This window comes from Haematobia irritans, chromosome 1, assembly GCF_050003625.1.
Source record: "Haematobia irritans isolate KBUSLIRL chromosome 1, ASM5000362v1, whole genome shotgun sequence".
NCBI lineage: Eukaryota > Metazoa > Arthropoda > Insecta > Diptera > Muscidae > Haematobia > Haematobia irritans.
The window spans coordinates 7,622,488-7,644,672 of NC_134397.1; the positions used below are offsets into that span (position 1 = coordinate 7,622,488).

The 22,185-nt window shown below is 33.5% G+C and overlaps 1 protein-coding gene across 1 annotated transcript in view; it reads left to right on the top strand.

The window, feature by feature from the left end:
• Positions 1 to 7,472: 7,472 nt before the first annotated feature.
• Teh1 (tipE homolog 1 phospholipid transfer protein) overlaps positions 7,473 to 22,185 on the top strand; it is a 294,454-nt gene continuing 279,741 nt past the window's right edge. The window contains exon 1 of the mRNA XM_075308662.1: positions 7,473 to 8,442. Coding sequence (XP_075164777.1) covers positions 7,673 to 8,442 — 770 coding nt within the window. The 5' untranslated portion in view covers positions 7,473 to 7,672. The remainder of the gene's footprint in view (positions 8,443 to 22,185) is intronic.

The following is a 22,185-nucleotide window of genomic DNA, read 5'->3' on the forward strand; positions in this document are numbered from 1 at the left end:
GTATCACAATGGACTGAATAGTCTAGTGAGCCTGATACATCGGGCTGCCACCTAACCTAACCTTCACATAAATTCAATCCATTCTGTTTAAAAATAAAATATGGATTTAAACAAGCAAAATATATATATATATATATATATATATATATATATATATATATATATATATATATATATATATATATATATATATATATATATATATATATATATATATATATATATATATATATATATATATATATATATATATATATATATATATATATATATATATATATATATATATATATATATATATATATATATATATATATATATATATATATATATATATATATATATATATATATATATATATATATATATATTTTTTTTTTTTTTAAATCTTATAGAAATTTCAACATCTATATGCTTAAAGCTATGGTCACACTAGGCAAATATTTGACCAAAATGAGTGTTAAACATTTTTCCAGAACCATTTTCCAAATATCTGGATACGGTTATTGGAAAATAATCCTACAACGATGTTATATATCCAATATGAGCTAAAAATGTCTATTGGTTTGGCTGTAGCGACAGATTCTTTTTTGATTCCTGTCAGATATTTGCCCAGTGTGACCATAGCATAAGAAAGTGGTAAAATGAATGATAAACAATCTTGAGGTTCATATATCCTGTAATAGTGTAAAAATGAAATTTGTCTTGTCGTTTTTCAAAAAGGCTATTTTATGCTCCATGTTGATCTAGCGTATACTAGGAGGGCATGCTTAAAATTTTTAGACTAGATATTTAATTTTCGTTCGAAAATATATAATTTCGAAATCTGTTATCTGTTATTTCCACTAATAGAAACTTCCGCCAAAATTATTTTTCTTAATGTATTTATGCGATAAATATAATTGTAATTTTATATTTGTATATGTAATTGTCGTTTCAATTGTTATGGCAAATTTTAGTCTGGACCATATTGCGTATGAGTCATAACAATATAATTATTATCAGTCATACGCACCAGAGTTCATATAAATTCAATCAATTCTATTTGAAATTATTCCTTTAATGATTTGCAGCCAGACATAAAATAGGTCTATGACATTTCCAAATATCTAGTTAAACTTTTTTGGGGAAAATCCATTGTTACTATATCCCAGTCGTTAGACGGCAAGCTTGTTGCTATTTACGCCATAAAAAGTTCTGCCAAGCGTCAGTAATAAAATATTTGCTATTGAGAGCCGGGCCTATAAGGCGAAGATTTGTTTTATGGGTGATGTATTATAACAATGTTAATAGGTCAATCACATAAGACTGTGAATTAACTTGGGAAAATATTGACGACTTTTTATTGCTCAGTCCTCTCTCTCTGGTATTTTATTTCTGGTCGCATCAGTTTTTTTTCTCGTAATTTTATTGAAATCATCGGAGATTTATTTCAATTATTCATTGAAAAAATAAAATCAGTTTCCTTTGTAATTCATTGCAAAACGGGCAACGACAATAAATACACCAACTTAACGAAAACGAATAAAAAAGTGAAAGGAATAGAATAATAGAATGCAAAGTAAAGGAAAAAGGCTCATAAATAATAAATGCCACCCACTATTTTTATTTTAAGGTTACAGTCAGTCAATAAGGGCAAATGACTTGTAATAAACACAGACTGTGAGCAAATGAATACATGGAAGAGAGCATGAGTATGTAGTAGTAGTGGCAGTGAATGACCACACAAATGTCAATGAGAGTATCATATGGAGTGGGAGTAAAGTGATATGAGTAAATCCAAAGTGGCCATAGAAGAGATGAATAAGAAAAACTCCTAAACTACCATATGAAAGAGAAATGTAAGAGAAAAAAAGTAAACCAACTCAAGAGAAAAACATATGCGGAATTAACATAGTGGAAAACATTACATGCTGTTATGAAAACATCCAGAAGTAAAGAGGAGAACAGTTTTAATCTGTTACAGGAACACTCAAACGAGAGAGAGAGGACTTACATTTACATTAACAGTCTATGTATAGAGAGCTTACTGTTCACCAACGAATTGTTTTAGCATAAATAACGGACAAAGGGAACGAAGTGGCCTGATTTTTTACTAACCTACATCAACAATGGCCCAAAATGGGACCACATAACATAAACTCTCAGCCACATTGGCGAATATTCAAACAGAATCACACACACATATACACACATCTATACCCACTTTACATGCATTTAAATAGGCTCTCAATGGATAGGTCTCCTCCCTCTTTATTACAATTTGTATGGATGATGTGTGTTTGTTGTTTTAGTTTCCCTTTTTTTTTGCTTAATTTCAAAATTAGTTCAGTTCGAAAAACGAAGGCAAAATGAGAGAATTTTATCTTTCGTTTTGTTTTCGAAAAAATCTACCGTTTTTGAGGGTCAACACACAACATTTATGAATGAATTGCTGAAGCTACAAAACACAGTCAATTGTTGTTTATATTCATTGTCATTGTCCCAATGAGAGTATGTGAGTGTGTTTGTGTGTGTGGACGTCTGTATAACATTGAATATTGTATCCCAGAGAGTGGGATGTTTTCACATAGAAAAGGGCTTTCTAGTAAAAGAGAGAAATTTGAAATTTGTAATACTTATTCATTTGGCCTATGGCATGGTATGATGTGTTAGGCTAATCTTGTGGGTATCTACATGTATGTGTGTGTGGGTTTGAGCATTTGTTCATATGTGTATTTAGTTGGATGACACTGCATTAAAGTTGAATTTTTAGCAAAGGATTCTGGGAATTCTTCTAAAAGTGATGACATTGAATTTAAACTTTTTTCCATTGCAGTGACAATACCACATTGACTAATTTTTCGTTTTTTTTTTTGGTTTTTTGGTTTGTGGTCTCTAAGAACAGGGATATGTGAAATATACAAAAAAAAGACTATGTTCTAAAAATTCTTTAGAAAAATATCAACCATGACTTTCATTTCAAAAGAAAGTAATGAAGAGGCGTTTTTGTGAACTTTAATGAATTGTTTGACACAACAGACAAAAATGAAAAATGGAAAACGACAAAGTCAATGTCAAAGGAAGACAATTAAGATGTACATTATCATTTTTATAAGGAAATTTGTGATCAAAGCAAAGAAAGGACAAATTTAAAATTGAATTGGAAATTAGGACTTTGAGCTAAATTAACTTCATATTAATGGGAAATTCAGTTTAGATTTCTTATAGCTATGCTTTGGTATTTCTAAGAAATTAAATTTGCTTGAAAATTTGATTCTTTTATAACTCATTCATATTAGGCTCAAAATCTACTTAAAGTTGATTTGAAATCTCTTTTTTATAAGGCAAATGCCAGTTGAAATCTAGTTAAAGTGGATTTTCGAAGTGTATTGTGAATGAGGTATAACAAGTGAACAAGTATATATAGAATATCATCTATCTATTAAAATTTGATATGACATTTTTTGATCAGGGTTTTTCAAGGTAATTGGGTTTTCGTGCTGAAAGTTGGCATACATAGATGAAAGAAAATTTTCCCAATATTAAGGACGAATGTTTTTGATATATAAATTAAATAAAAATATATAATCTTAGTCTTAAAATTAAATAGACCCACCCTAACAGAAAAAATCATTGGGATCGGTAGGGTAGAATTGGCGGCACTCACAATGGCACAAAGAGCTTACTCTGCACCAAAATATAAGACAATTAAATCTCAGATCAATTATAATGGGTCAGACGCCCGTTTTGCAGTGGTACAATGGCTAAAATGTCCGCCTAATACCAGTTTCTACTTAACACCAAAAAATGTTTCAGTGGTAGTTTATCCCCTGTCAATAATGCTGGTTCTGAGAGGTTCAAAACTTCTCTAAGTAATTTCATCGTATTACTAAATTCCGTTCGACCTTGATTATAACATTTTGCTTTAAATATATTAGAAGGAGGCCTTTTATCGTTGAGCTTAGCGAAGGAAGGAAACCCAATTTTACAACTAGCATCTATAAGGAGAGATCTCGTTTATTGAATTTTTCAAATAGAAACTTTTTTTCTTATTTTTAAATGCCAACCTTACCCTCCGAAAATTTTGAGTGGTGGAAATGAAGCTAGGAACCTCTTTTTTAAGCCGTTCTTGGTTGACTCGTTTTTAGTACGATGGTCCTGTTGGAATGTCCATGGTCTGCGACCGAAAAGTTTGTCTGTCCAGGATTTCTATGTCTTTGGAAGGCCCGGTAATATTCGGCATTTATTTTGACCCCATGGTCGATGAATACGAGCGGGGTGGGACCGTTTGCCATTACGTTGGCCCACACCATTACCATTGGCGGCGTTTGTGTTCTGGTGGCCAATAAAGGTGTACATTTTCAGTTGACATATGGCTTCTCATAGGAGAAAAACAAATTCGTTAACTGGTCGCTTTCGTGCAAGCGAAGCAACTCTTTGGCTATTTCCAATTGAACTTTTTTGGTGCATCGGTGAGCTGTTGCACTTTTTGGAACTTATAGGGCTTTGGTTCAAGCTCATTTTTCAACATGTGTTGCACCCATTCTCGTGGTATGTTCAGCTCACTTATTTCACAGAGAAGAATCCAAAATTAAATGAAATTTTTTAAAGCAAAACTCATAAACAATTTTTAAATTTAAAAGTCTTTATTTTAAAGAAAAAAATTGTTTTTTGTTGTTTAATTTTGTGTCCTAAAATTTTGGATAGAAAATCTTTTATATTAAGTAAATACTTTTTTTTAAATTAACATTAACAAAAAGTCGTATCGCTTAATTTCTATATTATAAAAAAAAAATCAGTTGTTTGCCCTTTTTTGCGCATTGATGTATTAATTTTTATCCTCATTAGTATATAATTTGAAATCTTGATATAAGTTTAGTATATAATAATAAAATTTTTGTTAACTTCTGAAAAAATATCTCGCATATTTCTACATTAAATAAAATAATCTGAAGCTAAAAAATATTTTAATTTAAGCCAATTTTTCTTTATACTTATGAACTTTCATATTAATATTTCTTTTAATTGTTTTTTTTCTCATTTCAGATGCCCATTTCGTTAAATAGTGTTGTGAAATATTTACTAAAAACGTAAACAACACAAAAAAATATTGTTAAGTGAATCAAAAACAAATAAAATGTGTGTATTGTGAGAAAACCGAAAAAATATGCATTTCTATAATGCTCGAATTTACCTGTGACATTTCCCAGAAAAGTCCTCATCATAATATTACAAAAACGAAAGAAAAAACCAGCTAAAAAATGAGCAGTGAGATGATGAAACGAAATGTAAATAACAGAGAATATTTGATTTTGCACTCTCTTGCTCTCATACAATTCATACAAATTTCTTAAACAGCTGTGAAGTGTTGAATTATAAGAGCATCGATATATGAGAAGCAAAAACAAAACAACTACAAATTGTTTAGCCATAAAGAATCATGTTTCATTATCAGTGGGCCACCTATACATACATACATAGTTGAAGTGAAAAAAAAAACAAAAACAAAATAGCAGACCATTTCAGCAAACAAATAAAAAAGGAGAGCTAAAAACGAATCCTTTTTCTCTCTGTCTCTCTGCGTTGTTTAAACAGCTGTTACTTCGAAAACTACAAAGATTAATTCTCTTAAAAAAAATCAAGTAATTATTCTTGTTCTCTCGACTCATATTAAAATTTCACTCTCTGCTTCCATAACCTATACCATTTGATAAATAACAGAACCAATTTTAGTGTACGAGCAAGCGCCTAAACTTATGCTACATTAAAATCCCTCCAAACGAAGAGAGCATAGAATTGTAAATAAATACAAAAAATATTCGAATATGCCCAGAGAAGAATGTGTGTGCGTGTGTGTAACCAAATAAATGATGACTACTCACAAACATAGTGCGGGTGTGTTTGTTAGTTAGTTAGTTAGGCTATAGTCTGTGACATGTAATACCAATAATGTGTTGTTGTAATGCCTATTCTCAGTCCCAAAAATCGTCACTCTCCTATTATCTCTCGGTCAGTGTAACAATTTATCTATAGCTCTCGCTCTCTCTCTCTCTCTGTCGTCGTTATTTCGTATTTGTAGGTTCGTGGAGGTGCGCGAAAGTGTGTGTGTGTGAGCGTCAAGTATTTGTAATGTTCACTGGTAGGGATAATACATCTTGATGAGAGTGCATTTCCGTTTTCCGAACGTAACAGAGCAGCCGTTTCGACGGCAGTCAACGTAAGCGTCCTCTACTCACTCGCTGATTCGTTTGTCTCTGGTCTGGTAGTAGTAGTCGGTGTGTTATTATCGTAGTGCAATGTTGTGATTTGTTTACTCGCCACCACACCGTCGAGAAGAAGAGGACGCGTAAGAAGAAAAAAAGGGAATAATAAAATAATCACTCTTGTTCGTGCTGCTTAACGAAAAAAAAAAAACAAACAAAACCAAAAATTACGAGGCTATTAATTAGGCGGCGCGTATCAAAGAACCTCGAAATAGCTTTACGTTGATTTATTTCCCCATTTCTCCGACTAAGGTTTTTCTTTAACTTCCACATAATTTGACAGCAAACTCTGTGGTGAAAGGGGACAACGGAAGCGGAACTATCCAATCCTTAAGAGCTTCGGTAGTATTTTCTTTTGGTTTCTCAAAATTCTCAACACTGGCAACATACAATCCTCAAGAGTTAGCAAACACGACGACGTCGTTTGCGTCTCTGACGCTACGGCTGCCACTGCTGCTCATCGTATTGTTCCCCGTGCAGCCGGCAGCACCAACGTCGTCGTCGTCACAGCCAACACCTCGGCATCGGACCACGAAAGCCCGAGCAGCAACACAAACACCAGCATCATTCAGACTTCGGCAGCCATACACAAACAGAATAGTAACGACGACGACAACAACACCGCCACCACAACCACCATCGCCATCATCAACACCATTGACAAACCCCCATCATCATCACCATCATCCTCTTTACCAGCAACAACATCATCACCATCTGCCATCGTCAACACGACCACCACCGCCACCACCAGCAACACCCACACATCAGTCTCTAAGAACGACGCAGTTGCTGCAGCAGGAGCGAGAGTATCGAAATCTAGTCGTAGGACCACAAGATTCGCTGCCACCGAAACGAATAACGACGAGGACAACATTATTCCATTTAGCCCCAGTAGCACCTCCGGAAGCACCACCATTGCCTCGTCTACTGGCATTACAGGTTCCAAGAGTGGATCTACCATTCGTTCCTCAACGTGCACCTCCATTACATCGCCCAGTCAACAACAGAGTACTGTTATCGAGAACATTGCCCAACATCCTGGTAGACCCACACCCACTACAGAGGCTGTGGTGCAGATAAATACAACAAGGGCGGCTGCGTCGGCGACAACGCCAACGCCCTCAACATATCTGCCGTGTGCGACTTGTGAGGAATTAAGACAACAACATCTCGAACAGTATCCCCACTGCTCTCTGGCTGGTGGGGTTAGCCCTTCAACGACAGCAGCTGTTTCGGGTGGTGGGGGTGGTGGCTTAGGCCGAACAAAAACGGCATTTGCTGCAAATCCAACGACCTGCAGGGGTTGTGCTGTTATTGCAGCTGCATCATCGTCAACGTCGTCGGCTGCAGCAGCTGCCGCCGCCGCTGGTGCTGGTGACTATCAACATCATCAAAATAATCGCCCTGTGTGCACGGACAATAATATGAGGAGTGGCAGTTCGGAATTACTACTCGAGCAGCAACAACAAGAGTTACGGTTACGTAAACTACGAGAACTGGCTCCAAAAAAGAAAAATGGTAACCGGCGCTTTCGTTCGTGGCGCGAACGTGCCCGCTTTTATGCTACCTCCACACTCGCCTTCTTCTCGGTGACCGCCGGTGCCTCGCTACTGTTCCTCGTGCCGCTCTATGTCGATCCAGCGATATCGACCCTCAGTCACGATTTCATTGAGAATCCCACACTCTGCACTACATCGCGCCGCGAAGATCTTGTCGGTATATTCAATTGTTCGTGGAGTTCATGCCGCGAGGGCTGCACCTCCGATCTCTACAAGTGTGTTCATATCTATGTGACGTTTATCGAGGAGAATATCACCATACCGGAAAATATGACCGACTATACAAATTACACGGCCGACTGGACGCAATCGGAAGAGGCCACTCTCTTGGTCAATATCAAGGGGTGTGGCTATCCGCCCACAGTAACGTGCAAAACGTTCAATGCATTTTATGGTGTCGAGGGTGCCATCTATCCTTGCTACTATTCACGTAAAAATAAAACAGTCGTACTCACCTCGTACAGTCACGACGACCAGGTCCATGTGATCGTACATTTTTTTGCCGTGCCATTTGTGATAACATTGATCTCATCGATAGCTTTGTGCATAATGCACTGTGACTGCCGTTGTAAAAAGGATCGAAGTCATCGGCGAAATCGGCCGCAGTGTCGAAGGCCACGTATTGATAATTTAAGGTAAGTGCAACTGTGATGTGTGTTTGTTTTTTTTTTTTTGTTTTGGTGGAGGATTTTCTTTTTCCTTGTGAATAAGAAATTTTGAGAGAATAATGAGTGGAGAGGGGAATTTTATCTGGTAAACTGTTGGATTCTATCGAAAAGAGCTTAGAGTAACAACAGCCTGTTAATCTAGGCTCACATATATATTCAGTTCAAAGTGATATTATAGTGAAGATACACAGAATGTGATTACCCAGACATTTTTCAATGAGTGCTGACCGTGTCTCAATTATTTTTTTATAACGAATGGCGAAACCGTTTAGAGAGGATTCGAAATATTCCGAAATTTCATTACCGAGCGAAAATTCCTTCTAAGCGGTATTTAATTCTGTATAAGTCACGTTCAAAGGAGTTTCAGTATCGTTTCGTGGCAGTCGCCCAAACATGAGTGAGCTGTTACGGACCATAGATCAAACGTGCTACGGACAATGGTACCATTGTGATGCTTTAGTGGAAAATTTGCCACCATTTTCAAGCGACTATAATTTTGTGTATAGTGCCACTGAATGGCATACGTATTACATTTTTGTGCCACCTTTTTCATGTTTTGCCACTTTTTCATACATTTCATTTGTACTAATAATTTATATAGATTTTGATATCAAATCCCGATAAGATTAGGATTATTATCGATGTCTTAGCTTATAATCCTATTTTATATTTAATACTATAATAGTTTCATACTATAATAATTTTAAGTGCCTGAAAGTATGCAAAGAAAAGACTTTGAATTGTAGTTATGAGGGGCAAAATGTAGATTTTAGGGGGCAAAATGAAATTAATTAAAATCTAATTTAATGAAATTAAATTTTTCTTTTTTCTTTAAGAAAAAAAGTTAATTGGGGACAAACGTGGCCATGGATACCGAAAACAATAGAAGTGAACTCTTTTCTTTTTGTACTAATTTTTAAAATCATTGTACCACCTTTTCGTATGAATGATTCTTTTTGTGCCACTTTTAAACATTCTCAGCAGTAACGCTGGGTCCATAGAAGTCTAATGGAGGTTTCGATTTGAAAAAAACAAAAACACTGCAATATTCTCGTAATTGGCTGCAAAATGTGAAGCCCGTTAAGAGTTAATAATAACTTATTATTGATAATAATTGATCAAGTGTTCCATAGGTAATTTTCTTGAATTCCAAAAGTGCAGGATCCCCACCGACTACATACATGGAGAGGAATAAAACGGAAATTGTGCACGCAAAAAAATAATTCTTTCCTCCCTAACGAAATTTTAGACAAACAAAGTTCGTTTCTCATTTGCTTTTCGCTGTAAGGAAGTGTATTTAGAAGAAAAGTATATACTTTTTGTGATAAACGTTTATTCTTTTCCAGGATGTAAAAACAATTTCATAAAGACAAACTCAAAAAAAAAAAATAGTTTTCTTGCTAATTGCATTTTCCCTCACATCTTTCTCACATCCACGAGGTTTTTTAGTTCTTAACACCTTTTCCTGTAATACCAACAATGTAGAAGAAATTATACGATTTTATAAATTTTTAAAATTTTGTTTACCTTTCGCCTGGACGGAGAATCGAACCGCGGACCATGCACTTTGTAAGCCAACACACTAACCACTGAGCTATGTACCTGTTATGGTTATCAATAGATAAATATCCATATAAGTTATATTTATATAGCATAGCTTGCGGCGCCCACGAACCGAATAAACAAAGTTTATTTAACAGAAACAAACATTTAGTTTGGCACTGTGGAGCAGTGGTTGCTACGTCCGACTTGCATGCCAAGGGTCGTCGGTTCGATCCCTGCTTCGACCACAGTTTTTTACATATATTCCAGATATGTTCGGAACATTCCGAAAAAATGTTACATTGTACATTACATTGTAGTATATTAAATTTTGAACTGTAAAATGTGTCTTATTAAAGACCTAAAGTCAGAAAAGAACAGTATTTGATATAAACGAAATGCACTGTGTTGTTGTTTCAAAACTAACTTTTTTTTATAGAAAAAATAAAAATTTTGTAACAAACGAATTTTTTTGGTGATAAAAGTTTAAAATTTTCGAAGCAATCCAAAAAAACTCTAACAAAAGAAAAACGTTTTCGGTACACGTTTTCCAAGCGTTTTTTTCTTTGCGTGTGGCTGTACTAAATTTTTTGTATCCATTAAATTTTAAATTTAATAAATTTTTGTTTCGATTACTTTCGTATATCCAAGTTGAGGGCATTTTCACTTAAAGTGAAACCTTTTTCAACACTAAGGAAACTCTTTCAAATCAAATGGAACCTTTTTTAAATTAAGTGGAATTTTTTCATAATTATTATTCCAGCTTTATGGACAAAGAAGATTAAGGAATTTGATGAATTGATTCCATAGATTGAATAAATAAATAAATAAATTCATTAAAAAGAAGACGCCATATACAAATCTATACACGTGTGATACATACATGTTTCAGTCCAGGTGAAAGTACTCTTCTCTATAGGTCTGGTTGGGGTAGATCACTCGATTGTGGCCCTATATGCTTCCAATAGAGAAATCATATAGGAATTATTCCCCAGCAAACCATATCATCTCTCGAATCATATATACTCTTCACATAATTTTTTTTTGTTTCCAATGAAACATTTTTTACTTTTAAATTAAACTTTTCCAATTAAAATGAAGTTGTGTAGAAAAGATTCATTGTACCCTGTCCCACATTGTGGAACAGGGTATTATAAGTTAATGCATATTTTTGCAACACCCAAAAAAGAGACGAGATAGACATTAGAAGTGTGCACGTGAGTAATATTTTACTCACGCTCACGCAGACTCACGACGGAAAAATCCTGCACGATATTGTTTGGTAGGATTTACGCTCACGCAACGAAAGGAAAATTTGTACTCACGCACGAAGCATGTAGTGACTTACGAATAATTTTATGAGTAATTTACATGAGGAACGTGGCCAAAAACATGATCTTGATGAAATCGAGAGCGTTATTAAAAGCTAAACATCCCAGGTGTCAATAAAATTGTAAATGAATTCAACTCGTATGCGCTTTATGTTCGGGAGAGGGATTATTTTTGTATCGTATTTTTGTTTTTTTTTGAAATTCGTTACTCACCCTACGAAGATATTATCTTCGTAACTCACGCTCACGAACGACAATTGGTTTGTTAATCACGCTCACGCAAACTCACGCCGTTGCCATCAGCGAGACTCACGTCGTCCGCGTGAGTCACGAAAATTTCGTGTCTCGTGTAGAAATATGGTATCTTTGACATTAAGGCTCAGGACCAGCCACTGAGTAGATCTAGCCATGTTCGTTTGTCTAATCACAAAATTTGTCGTAAATGTGCCAAATTTCAATCAAAATCGGTTCAAATTAAGATATAGCTCCCATATATATCTTTCGCCCGATTTAAACTCATATGATCACAGAGGCCAAGACTTTACTCCGATTAAGGTAAAATTTTCCACAAGGAGTACAATTAATATTCTAGCTATGCATGCCAAATTTGGTAGATATCGGTTCAAATTTAGATATAGCTCTCATATATGAATCGAAAATATATATATATCAACACTGAAAGAAATATTTATGTGATATTAAAGATTACGAAACCTACATTTTAGGATGTGCAATTTACATTCAAAAAAAGTGAACTCTCTATTTCAATAAAGCCAACATAACTTTATTTTAGTTCATGGATTTATTAAGTATGGAGAAAGTTTCCTTTACCCTAACAATTTTTTACGTACATTATTTAAATTAACTAAAAAGCGGAAAAAATTATACACAAATTAAGCAAATTAAAGATTTACTAAATTCGTATTTCTAACAAAATAGTTCATTATTTCTTTAAATTTGTAACTTTTACTACAAATGCGTCCATCATGAACTTCGTATGTGACTAAAGACATTCTTGCAATTTTGAACTCCAATTTTTTCCTTCAAACTACAAAATTTTCTTTAACAAATGAAAAAACTTAATTATGTCTTGAATTTGTCGAAAAATATTTACTTATTTTTGTGATATCGGCGTGTTTCCAGCGTTTGTAGTTAAAATTTTCTAAAAAAAAATAAAAATATTCAAAATTTTCTAAAATTAACCAAAAGTTTTCTTCCTGGCGTGTTCACTGTTTTTTTAGTGTAAAAAATATTAAGGACAAATTTTTTTAAAATAATGAAATTTTAATTAAAAGAAAATTTAAAATCCTTGTTTCCAATTTTTTTTTTTTAATTAGGACATTGGAAATTGCATCCCTCCGTTAAAGGCGAAGGCAAATTTTCCTTAATATAAAGAAACACATTTTTGATTTAAAGAAATCGTCCTTAAATTCACTGAAATATTGAGTCTTTAGATTTAAGATAAAAACGCTTTGAATATAGGCAAAGACTTATTTTGATTTAACGTTTTTTTGGAATTAAAGAAACTTGTTTTACTTTGAAGTATCCCTTATAATATGGACATTTAAACTGGAATTTGAGTGTACGTGCATAGTTTTATTATATACCATGAAAAGAGAATGAAAATTTGCTAAATGGGATTTGTATCCTAATTTTAATTAAGCCAGACTTAAAGCCAGATAGATCGCTAAAAATGTCTTCATTTTAAAGAAGTCACATCTTTGGAATCAATACCAAAATCCTTTAAGGAAATGTCAAATCATTGGATAAAAGTAAACTCTTTTTTAGTGTATAATGTGATGCAGGGTATAATACAATCGGTACGCCCGGTTTTTCATTTGAATTTTCATTTTATTTAATTTGTGATATTAGATATTTTGCCAAATAGAATTGAAAGTAAAACAAGTATTTACGGCCGTAAGTTCGGCCAGGCCGAAGCTTATGTACCCTCCACCATGGATTGCGTAGAAACTTCTTCTAAACACTGCCATTCACAATCGAATTACTTAAGTTGCGGTAACGCTTACCGATGGCAAGGTATCTAAAAACCTCCTAACACCGTCTTCTAAATTGTATGTAAGTCCATACGTGGTATATGTTAAATCAAAAAAGATCGATCAAATATGTATATAATTCAGTTTGCCAAAATTTTCTATAGACATACAATTTTGACAAAATTTTCTATAGACATAAAATTTTAACAAAATTTTCTATAAAAATAAAATTTTGACAAAATTTTCTATAGAATTACATTTTGACAAGATTTTCTATAGAAATAAAATTTTGACAAAATTTTCTGTAGAAATAAATTTTTGACAAAATTTTCTATAGAAATAAAATTTTGACAAAATTTTCTATAGAAATAAAATTTTAACAATATTTTCTATAGAAATAAAATTTTTACACAATTTTCTATAGAAATAAAATTTTGGTAGATTATTTTTGGCTCGAGTGGCAACCATGATTATGAACCGAATAAAATTTTAACAAAATTTTCCATAGAAATAAAATTTTGACAAAATTTTCTATAGAAATAAAATTTTGACAAAATTTTCCATAGAAATAAAATTTTGACAAAATTTTCTATAGAAATGAAATTTTGGTAGATTATTTTTGGCTCGAGTGGCAACCATGATTATGAACCGATATGGACCAATTTCTGCATGGATGTTAGAGACCATATATTAACACTACGTTCCACATTTGAACCAGATCGGATGAATTTTGCTCCTCCAAGAGGCTCCGGAGGTCAAATCTTGAGAACGGTTTATATCTACACCCTCACAAAAAATCGCTTCTGTAACATATACTCCCAAACATATTTTGCTTCAAGCATATACATTTTTGGGTATTGCCCAAACATTTATATGTTTGATCTCTACCAATATATAATGTGTTTGAAAGCATATTGGTCTAAACAATATATGCTTGGGTAGTCTAAGTTCCAAACATTTTGTATTTTTGCATCCAAATTCAATAATGTTGTCTTCCAAAAAACAATATGTTATTATGTGACCATATAATATGTTTGGAAGCATTTTGCACCCAAAAATATTATATGCTTAAAAAAATTCTCCCAAACAATATTGTGCTCAAAATTTTATTTATTTATTTATATATTTACAATCATAATGAATTATGAAAATAAACAGGTAATATAGGTGCTAACAACATAGGTTTTCGACCTGAATGCTCAAAATTTTGTTTCTGCCCAATTGTATATTCCCCGACATCTTTCTCACTTCCACGAGATTTTTTAGTTCTTAGCACCTTTTTCTGTAATACAAACATTGTAGAAGAAATTATTCAATTTTATGATTTTTTTTATTTTAATTTACCTTTTGCCGGACGGGGATTCGAACAGCGGACCACACAGTTTGTAAGGATCAAAGAAGTAGCTGATCAATTGCCCAAGGAAAAATAAAATGTTAATTTTGTAATAACAAGCAACAACCACCAACTTAATTCAATATCGCTCCCTGTTAAATAGCGCTCCAAGCTACTAAACACATATATGTTTATAGGCTATTTCTAAATTAATATATGTTTGCATTCAAGCATATTATATTTACAAACATTTTATGTCCCAAACATAATATGTTCTAACATATTAACATATATGTCCCAAACATGTTATGCTAGTTTATGAACATTATATGCTTGCACTCAAAAATATTGTGTTTACAAATTTGTGTTCCAAACATATAATGTTTATAGCCAAACATATGAAAAACAGTCTTTTTCAACCGTGTATGTGGACCAATTTTTGCATGGTTGTTAGAGACCATATACTAACACCATATACCAAATTTCAGCAAGATCGGATGGAATTTGCTTCTCTTTGAGGCTCCGCAAGCCAAATCTGGGGATCAGTTTATATGGGGGCTATATATAATTATGGACCGATGTGGACCAATTTTTGCATGGTTATTACAGATCATATGCTGACACCATGTACCAAATTTCAGCCGGATCGGATGAAATTTGCTTCTCTTTGAGGCTCCGCAAGCCAAATTTGGGGTCCGTTTATATGGGGGCTATACGTAAAAGTGGACCGATATGGCCCATTTGCAATACCATCCGACCTACATCAATAACAACTACTTGTTCCAAGTTTCAAGTCGATAGCTTGTTTCGTTCGGAAGTTAGCCTGATTTCACCACCCTATGGTGGAGGATATAACAAATCGGAAACTCCGAACCAAGGGTGATTTGTACATCGGTTTATTGTAATTAAAAATAGTATTTGAAAAGGTTCCTTTTGTTATACAAAACGTTTCATTTGCTTTGAAAAAGGTTTCATTTGTTTTGAGAAATTAATTTTGATATGGTCCCTTTTTAATTTTATTCCTCAATTGGCAAATTCTATTCCCTTCGGAGAGTTTTGTTTCATCTAAATTAAAAATTATATAGGATTTATAGGGCTATATCGATACCATATTCAACGTAGATTTCATAAACGAAAATGAGAAAATCGAGGCCACAACCATAATACATGACTTAAATATACGCATATCTGTCCATACAAATAAATTCGAATGATAAACGTGAACGAACATTAAATGAATTGAATTGTGAAGAGTATGTATCACAGTCAGTTGGGAATTGTGGGTGTAAGACCAGACCCAGGCTGGGGTGGGGGGAGATTGTGATTGATATTTTATTTGCTCTCAAACATATCAAAGCAGCAATCAAAAACCAAATAGACTTCATACATTTGCGACTTTTGGTCATCAGTTTGATTTTTATCTTTGGCATTGTTGCTATTCCATTGTGAGTGAGTGGAAGTGGGAGAGAGAGTGAGAGAAGAGGTTCGCTATTGCCTTTTGTGTTGTTATTCATTGTAAGTGGTGTGGGATAGATGAATGCGTAGCTTAGTGTATACCATGGCTATTTGTACATTTGTTCTAATTTCGATCAAAATCAATCAAAAACATTTCATTTTCAAGTTGATTGGATTTTAGAATTAAGTCGTTTTTCTTGCTTGTGTTATTGTTGTTTGTTATATCATGAAATGAAATAATTGATTTAAATTATTTTTAGCCAAATAATTCCTCAATGCATTGCAATGACAGTGATTTAACCCCATCTCTGAGCCTTTTGTCTTCCTCTTTTTTTGTCGTTTTTCTCTATCATTTTGCTATGCTAAAAATATCATTTTTAAAAGGAAATCCAACAATGTCTTAATTGAATTTTATATGCTTGTGAGAGTGTGTATGTGTGAATGTGTTTTGTGAATGAGTAAAGGCATATTGCAATATTTGCCATATATAGTAAGTGTTAGACCACATGAGTGTTTTTAGGTATGTGTGAAAGTGTGTGTGTGTGTTTATGTAAGGGGTTTCCATACCACAGGATAACCACAAAATGTAAATTCAGTTGAAATATAACCAAAATAAAAGAAATTTTATAACAAGTATTTCCTTATTTATTTATGTTGTGGAATATTCTCAACAGTCTCAAGGACAATCATTTTTGGATGCTAGAATTGTATGAAAACTTTGTCTATATATAAGACAGAAAGTTCAAATTCTAATTAAAATTTATTTAAAAAAGTAACCATATGTTCCTCGGTTTTTATATTTTATTAATTAGGGGCCAAGTATTTTGCATAGCGTTTTTTATGAATATGTTAGAAGACGCATTTCTCTAATATAAAGTTTTTTCCTTGTCCAAAAGTCGATAAACTTTTCAATGAAGTCATGTTGTCCTTATAATTAAGTGATTTCACTTAACCCTCTAATGTCCCAATTTTTTGGCCAGCTGATTAAATATTTAATGTTAACGACACAAAAGCAAGAAAACTAAACAAGAAAATTTTTTACGATAAAATTCAGTATATGCTGCAAAGCCTTTTGAGCAGTTTCAACTAAGTTTTCTTTTTATTTTACGCATTTTTATTGTCTTAAGGTGTGTTTTACTAAAAGCTAGCTTATTTAATGAAGCCCGTAGGTATCAGAACATGAAAGAAATTTTTTTAGGCTAAGGTCAACTTGACTTTAATAATTCAGAATATGTCTTTAAAATTAATGAAATTGTCTTTATATTTGTTGTCTTTTTGCATCTTGACTACAAAGCAAAAAATCGTTCAAATATAGGATATGTTTTTCAACACTTTATTTTAAAGACGTTTTTTACTTGAAACAAAGCATAATTTCTACTGGAAGTCGAGTCTTAATTTGGAAAATAAAGTTGTCGTTAACTCGTTTTGAAAGGACTTTCATAGCATATGAAGAAAAAAAAGCTGAAAAAGCGAAAATTAAAATTTGCTTCCTAGAATCAAGTACACAGAACCCAAATTTACAAGAGAATTGTGTCTTTCCAAAATACCAAAATTGTTAAATTAAAGGCAAAATCTTTGGAACCGGGCATGCTTTTTTTTCAGTGTAGTAATTGTTAGACCACATGAGTGTTTTTAGGTATGCGTGAATGTGTGTGTGTTTGTGCAAGGGGTTTCCATACCACAGTATAACCACAAAATGTAAATTCAGTTGAAATATAACCAAAATAAAAGAAATTTTATAACAAGTATTTCTTTATTTATTTATGTTGTGGAATATTCTCAACAGTCTCAAGGACAATCATTTTTGGATGCTTGGATTGTTTGAAAACTTTGTCGATGTATAATACAGAAAGTTCAAATACTAATTAAAATTTAAATTTATTTAAAAAAGTAACCATATGGTCATTGGTTTTTATATTTTATTAATTGGGGGCCAAAGTATTTTTCATATTTTTTATACCCTGCGCCACACTGTGGAACAGGGTATTATAAGTTAGTGCATATGTTTGCAACACCCAGAAGGAGACGAGATAGACACATGGTGTCTTTGGCAAAAATGCTCAGGGTGGGCTCTTGAGTCGATATAGTGATGTCCGTCTGTCCGTGAACACATTTTTGTAATCGAAGTCTAGGTCGCAGTTTTAGTCCAATCGACTTCAAATTTGGCACAAGTATGTGTTTTGGCTCAGAATAGATCCCTATTGAAATCGGTTCAGATTTAGATATAGCTCCCATATATATATATATATCGCCCGATATGGACTTATATGGCCCCAGAAGCCAGAGTTTTACCCTAATTTGCTTAAAATTTTGCACAAGAAGAACAATTAGTACTATAGTCAAGTGTGCCAAATTTTATTGAAATCGGTTCAGATTTAGATATATCTCCCATATATATCTATCGCCCAATATGGACTAATGCAGTCCCAGAAGCCAGAGTTTTACCCCAATTTGGTTGAAATTTTGCACAGGGAGTACAATTAATAGTGTAGTCAAGTGTGCCAAATTTTATTGAAATCAGTTCAGATTTAGATATATCTTCCATATATAGCTTTCGCCCGGTTTACACTCATATGACCACAGAGGCCAATTTTTAACTCCGATTTAGTTGAAATTTTGCACAGGGGGTAGAATTAGCATTGTAGCTATGCGTGCCAAATTTGGTTGAAATCGGTTCAGATTTAGATATATCTCCCATATATATATTTCGCCCGATATGGACTTATATGGCCCCGGCAGCCAGAGTTTTACCCTAATTTGCTTAAAATTTTGCACAAGAAGAACAATTAGTACTATAGTCAAGTGTGCCAAAATTTATTGAAATCGGTTCAGATTTAGATATATCTCCCATATATATCTATCGCCCAATATGGACTAATGCAGTCCCAGAAGCCAGAGTTTTACCCCAATTTGGTTGAAATTTTGCACAGGGAGTACAATTAATAGTGTAGTCAAGTGTGCCAAATTTTATTGAAATCAGTTCAGATTTAGATATATCTCCCATATATATCGTTCGCCCGATTTACACTCATATGACCACAGTGGCCAATCTTTTACTCCGAGTTAATTGAAATTTTGCACAGGGAGTAGAATTAGCATTGTAGCTATGCGTGCCAAATTTGGTTGAAATCGGTTCAGATTTAGATATAGCTCCCATATATATCTATCGCCCAATATGGACTAATACGGTCCCAGAAGCCAGAGTTTTACCCCAATTTGGTTGAAATTTTGCACAGGGAGTACAATTAGTAGTGTAGTCAAGTGTGCCAAATTTTATTGAAATCGGTTCAGATTTAGATATATCTTCCATATATAGCTTTCGCCCGATTTACACTCATGTGACCACAGAGGCCAATTTTGAACTCCGATTTAGTTGAAATTTTGCACAGGGAGTAGAATTAGCATTGTTGCTATGCGTGCCAAATTTGGTTGAAATCGGTTCAGATTTAGATATAGCTCCCATATATAGCTTTCGCCCGATTTACACTCATATGACCACAGAGGCCAATTTTTAACTCCGATTTAGTTGAAATTTTGCACAGGGAGTAGAATTAGCATTGCCAAATTTGGTTGAAATCGGTTCAGATTTAGATATATGTCCCATATATAGCTTTCGCCCGATTTACGCTCATACGACCACAGAGGCGAATTTTTTGCTCCGATTCAGTTGAAATTTTGCACAGGGAGTAGAATTAGCATTGTTGCTATGCGTGCTAAATTTGGTTGAAATCGGTTCAGATTTAGATATAGCTCCCATATATATGTTTTTCTGATTTCGACAAAAATGGTCAAAATACCAACATTTTCCTTGTAAAATCGCCACTGCTTAGTCGAAAAGTTGTAAAAATGACCCTAATTTTCCTAAACTTCTAATACATATATATAGAGCAATAAATCATAGATAAACTTTTGCGAAGTTTCCTTATAATTGCTTCAGATTTAAATGTTTCCCATATTTTTTTACTAATATTGTGTTCCACCCTAGTGCATTAGCCGACTTAAATTTTGAGTCTATAGATTTGTCCAAATCGAGTGATATTTAAATGTATGTATTTGGGACAAACCTTTATATATAGCACCCAACACATTTGACGGATGTGATATGGTATCGAAAATATAGATCTACAAAGTGGTGTAGGGTATAATATAGTCGGCCCCGCCCGACTTTAGACTATCCTTACTTATTTTTTTATGAATAAGCCGATAGCCTTTGTAGCGAGACTGAAAAAACAGTGAACCCACAGGGAAGAAAAATGTTGGTTAATTTTAGAAAATTTAAATTATTTTTAGACAATTTTAACTCATGCTGACATCATGCCGATATTACAAATATAAGTAAATATTTTCCGACAAATTCAAGAATATGTATTAGACATAGTTAATTATTTTTACTTGTTAAAGAATATTTTGCAGTTTGAAGGAAAAAATTTGAGTTCAAAACTGCAAAAATGTCTTTAGTGCCATATGAAGTTCAAGATGGGCGCATTATTGGTAAAAAGTACAAATTTTAAGAAATTCTGAACTATTTTATAGGAGACGCGAAATTAGTAAATCTTTATAATATTTTCCCTTTTTTAGTTAATTTAATTAACATACGCCAAAAACTTTTTGACCCATTCTATTATCTGTGTTTGTTTTGGAGTAGAACTTTTGTGGGACATAATGTCTGCTATCTCAAACAAAGGATGTTTAAAAGCAGTCAGTCGTTTTCAGCCAGAATTTAATCTCTTTCATATCATAGAGACATAACTCTAACACCGAAAGTATTTAATGTTATCTACTCATCAGCATTAGCAACATCAACGACATCATCAGCAGCGACATTATCCTCATCGACACCGACGACATCCTCATCAACATTGACAATGTCCTCCACATCTCTTTTCATACGCCGAAATACTTGGTAAGCATCTCTGCTTACTCATTGGTGTTATCTTAACACATTCTTTCTCATCTCCTTTTGTGAATGTCCTTGTCGTTATCCTATGGAGGCTAGTGCAGATACAAAGGCAGGACGATGGTGACACAGCTGCTAATGAAATTTTGCATTAAAGGCAATGCAATTCTCTTCAATTGAAGTATATTATGTTCTGTCTTTGTTCCGTGCCATTGTTGTCTTTGGTCTATGCCTCAGCTGAACTCATCTCGATTCCATTCAATTTTATACAACACTAAAGACAAGGGGCGGAGGTGGGAAAGAGGCTATGGTTAGGGAGTAACCATAGTACTAGAGGGCAACCAAAAACTGCTTGCTAGTAGTTGGTTAGGTTAAATGTGTGTCTGGTAATATTATTGTTGGCTTATAGCCGATGTTCTGCTATTTTTTTGTCCTTTCAACACAATCTTGGAGGTCGAAAGAATATGAGGTTAAATATTAGTGGGAACAAAGCTAAAGGTTTTATGGAATCTTGGCAAATATGTTTAAATTGATAAAAGGATATCCTTCCGCCCCCATCTCCCTCACGACATGTGAAATTGTATTTCGTGTGTGTGTGTGCGTGAAACTATCACAGGTAGATTTAGTATATGGTAATTTTCCAACGATGCCATAATAACGATAAGAAATGAAAATCCACTTAAAATGTTTTTTAAAGTCATCTACAAGTTTTGAGAAACTTTCATTGTCATAAAAGTATTAGTTGTCTTATAATGAGATACAGAGATGGGACTTTTGGGTAAACTCACAGAAAAGTTAGAAGTGTTATGGGAGAGGGACCACACATTCCTTTCTTCGTGGCGAACTTTTAGCATTGGAATTACACATAGGTTAGGATTAAAATAATTAGGAACAGAGGTATTTGTAATATATTATAGCCACCTAGCAAAAAAATTGGAAGTTCTTCTAAAGGCACAACTTTAAAAGTACTTCCAAAAATGGCCTCCCAAAGATGTTCTTCTTCTCAATTCGATTTTTTATAACTCGCTTTTTCATATTTTTAATAGATAATTTACTTTTTTGTTTCAAATGGGTTAAAAACAGGGTAAAAAATAATAAAATGGTACAAATTACTAAAATTTTGTCAAAAAAATGCTTAATCCAATCTAGAAAAAATAG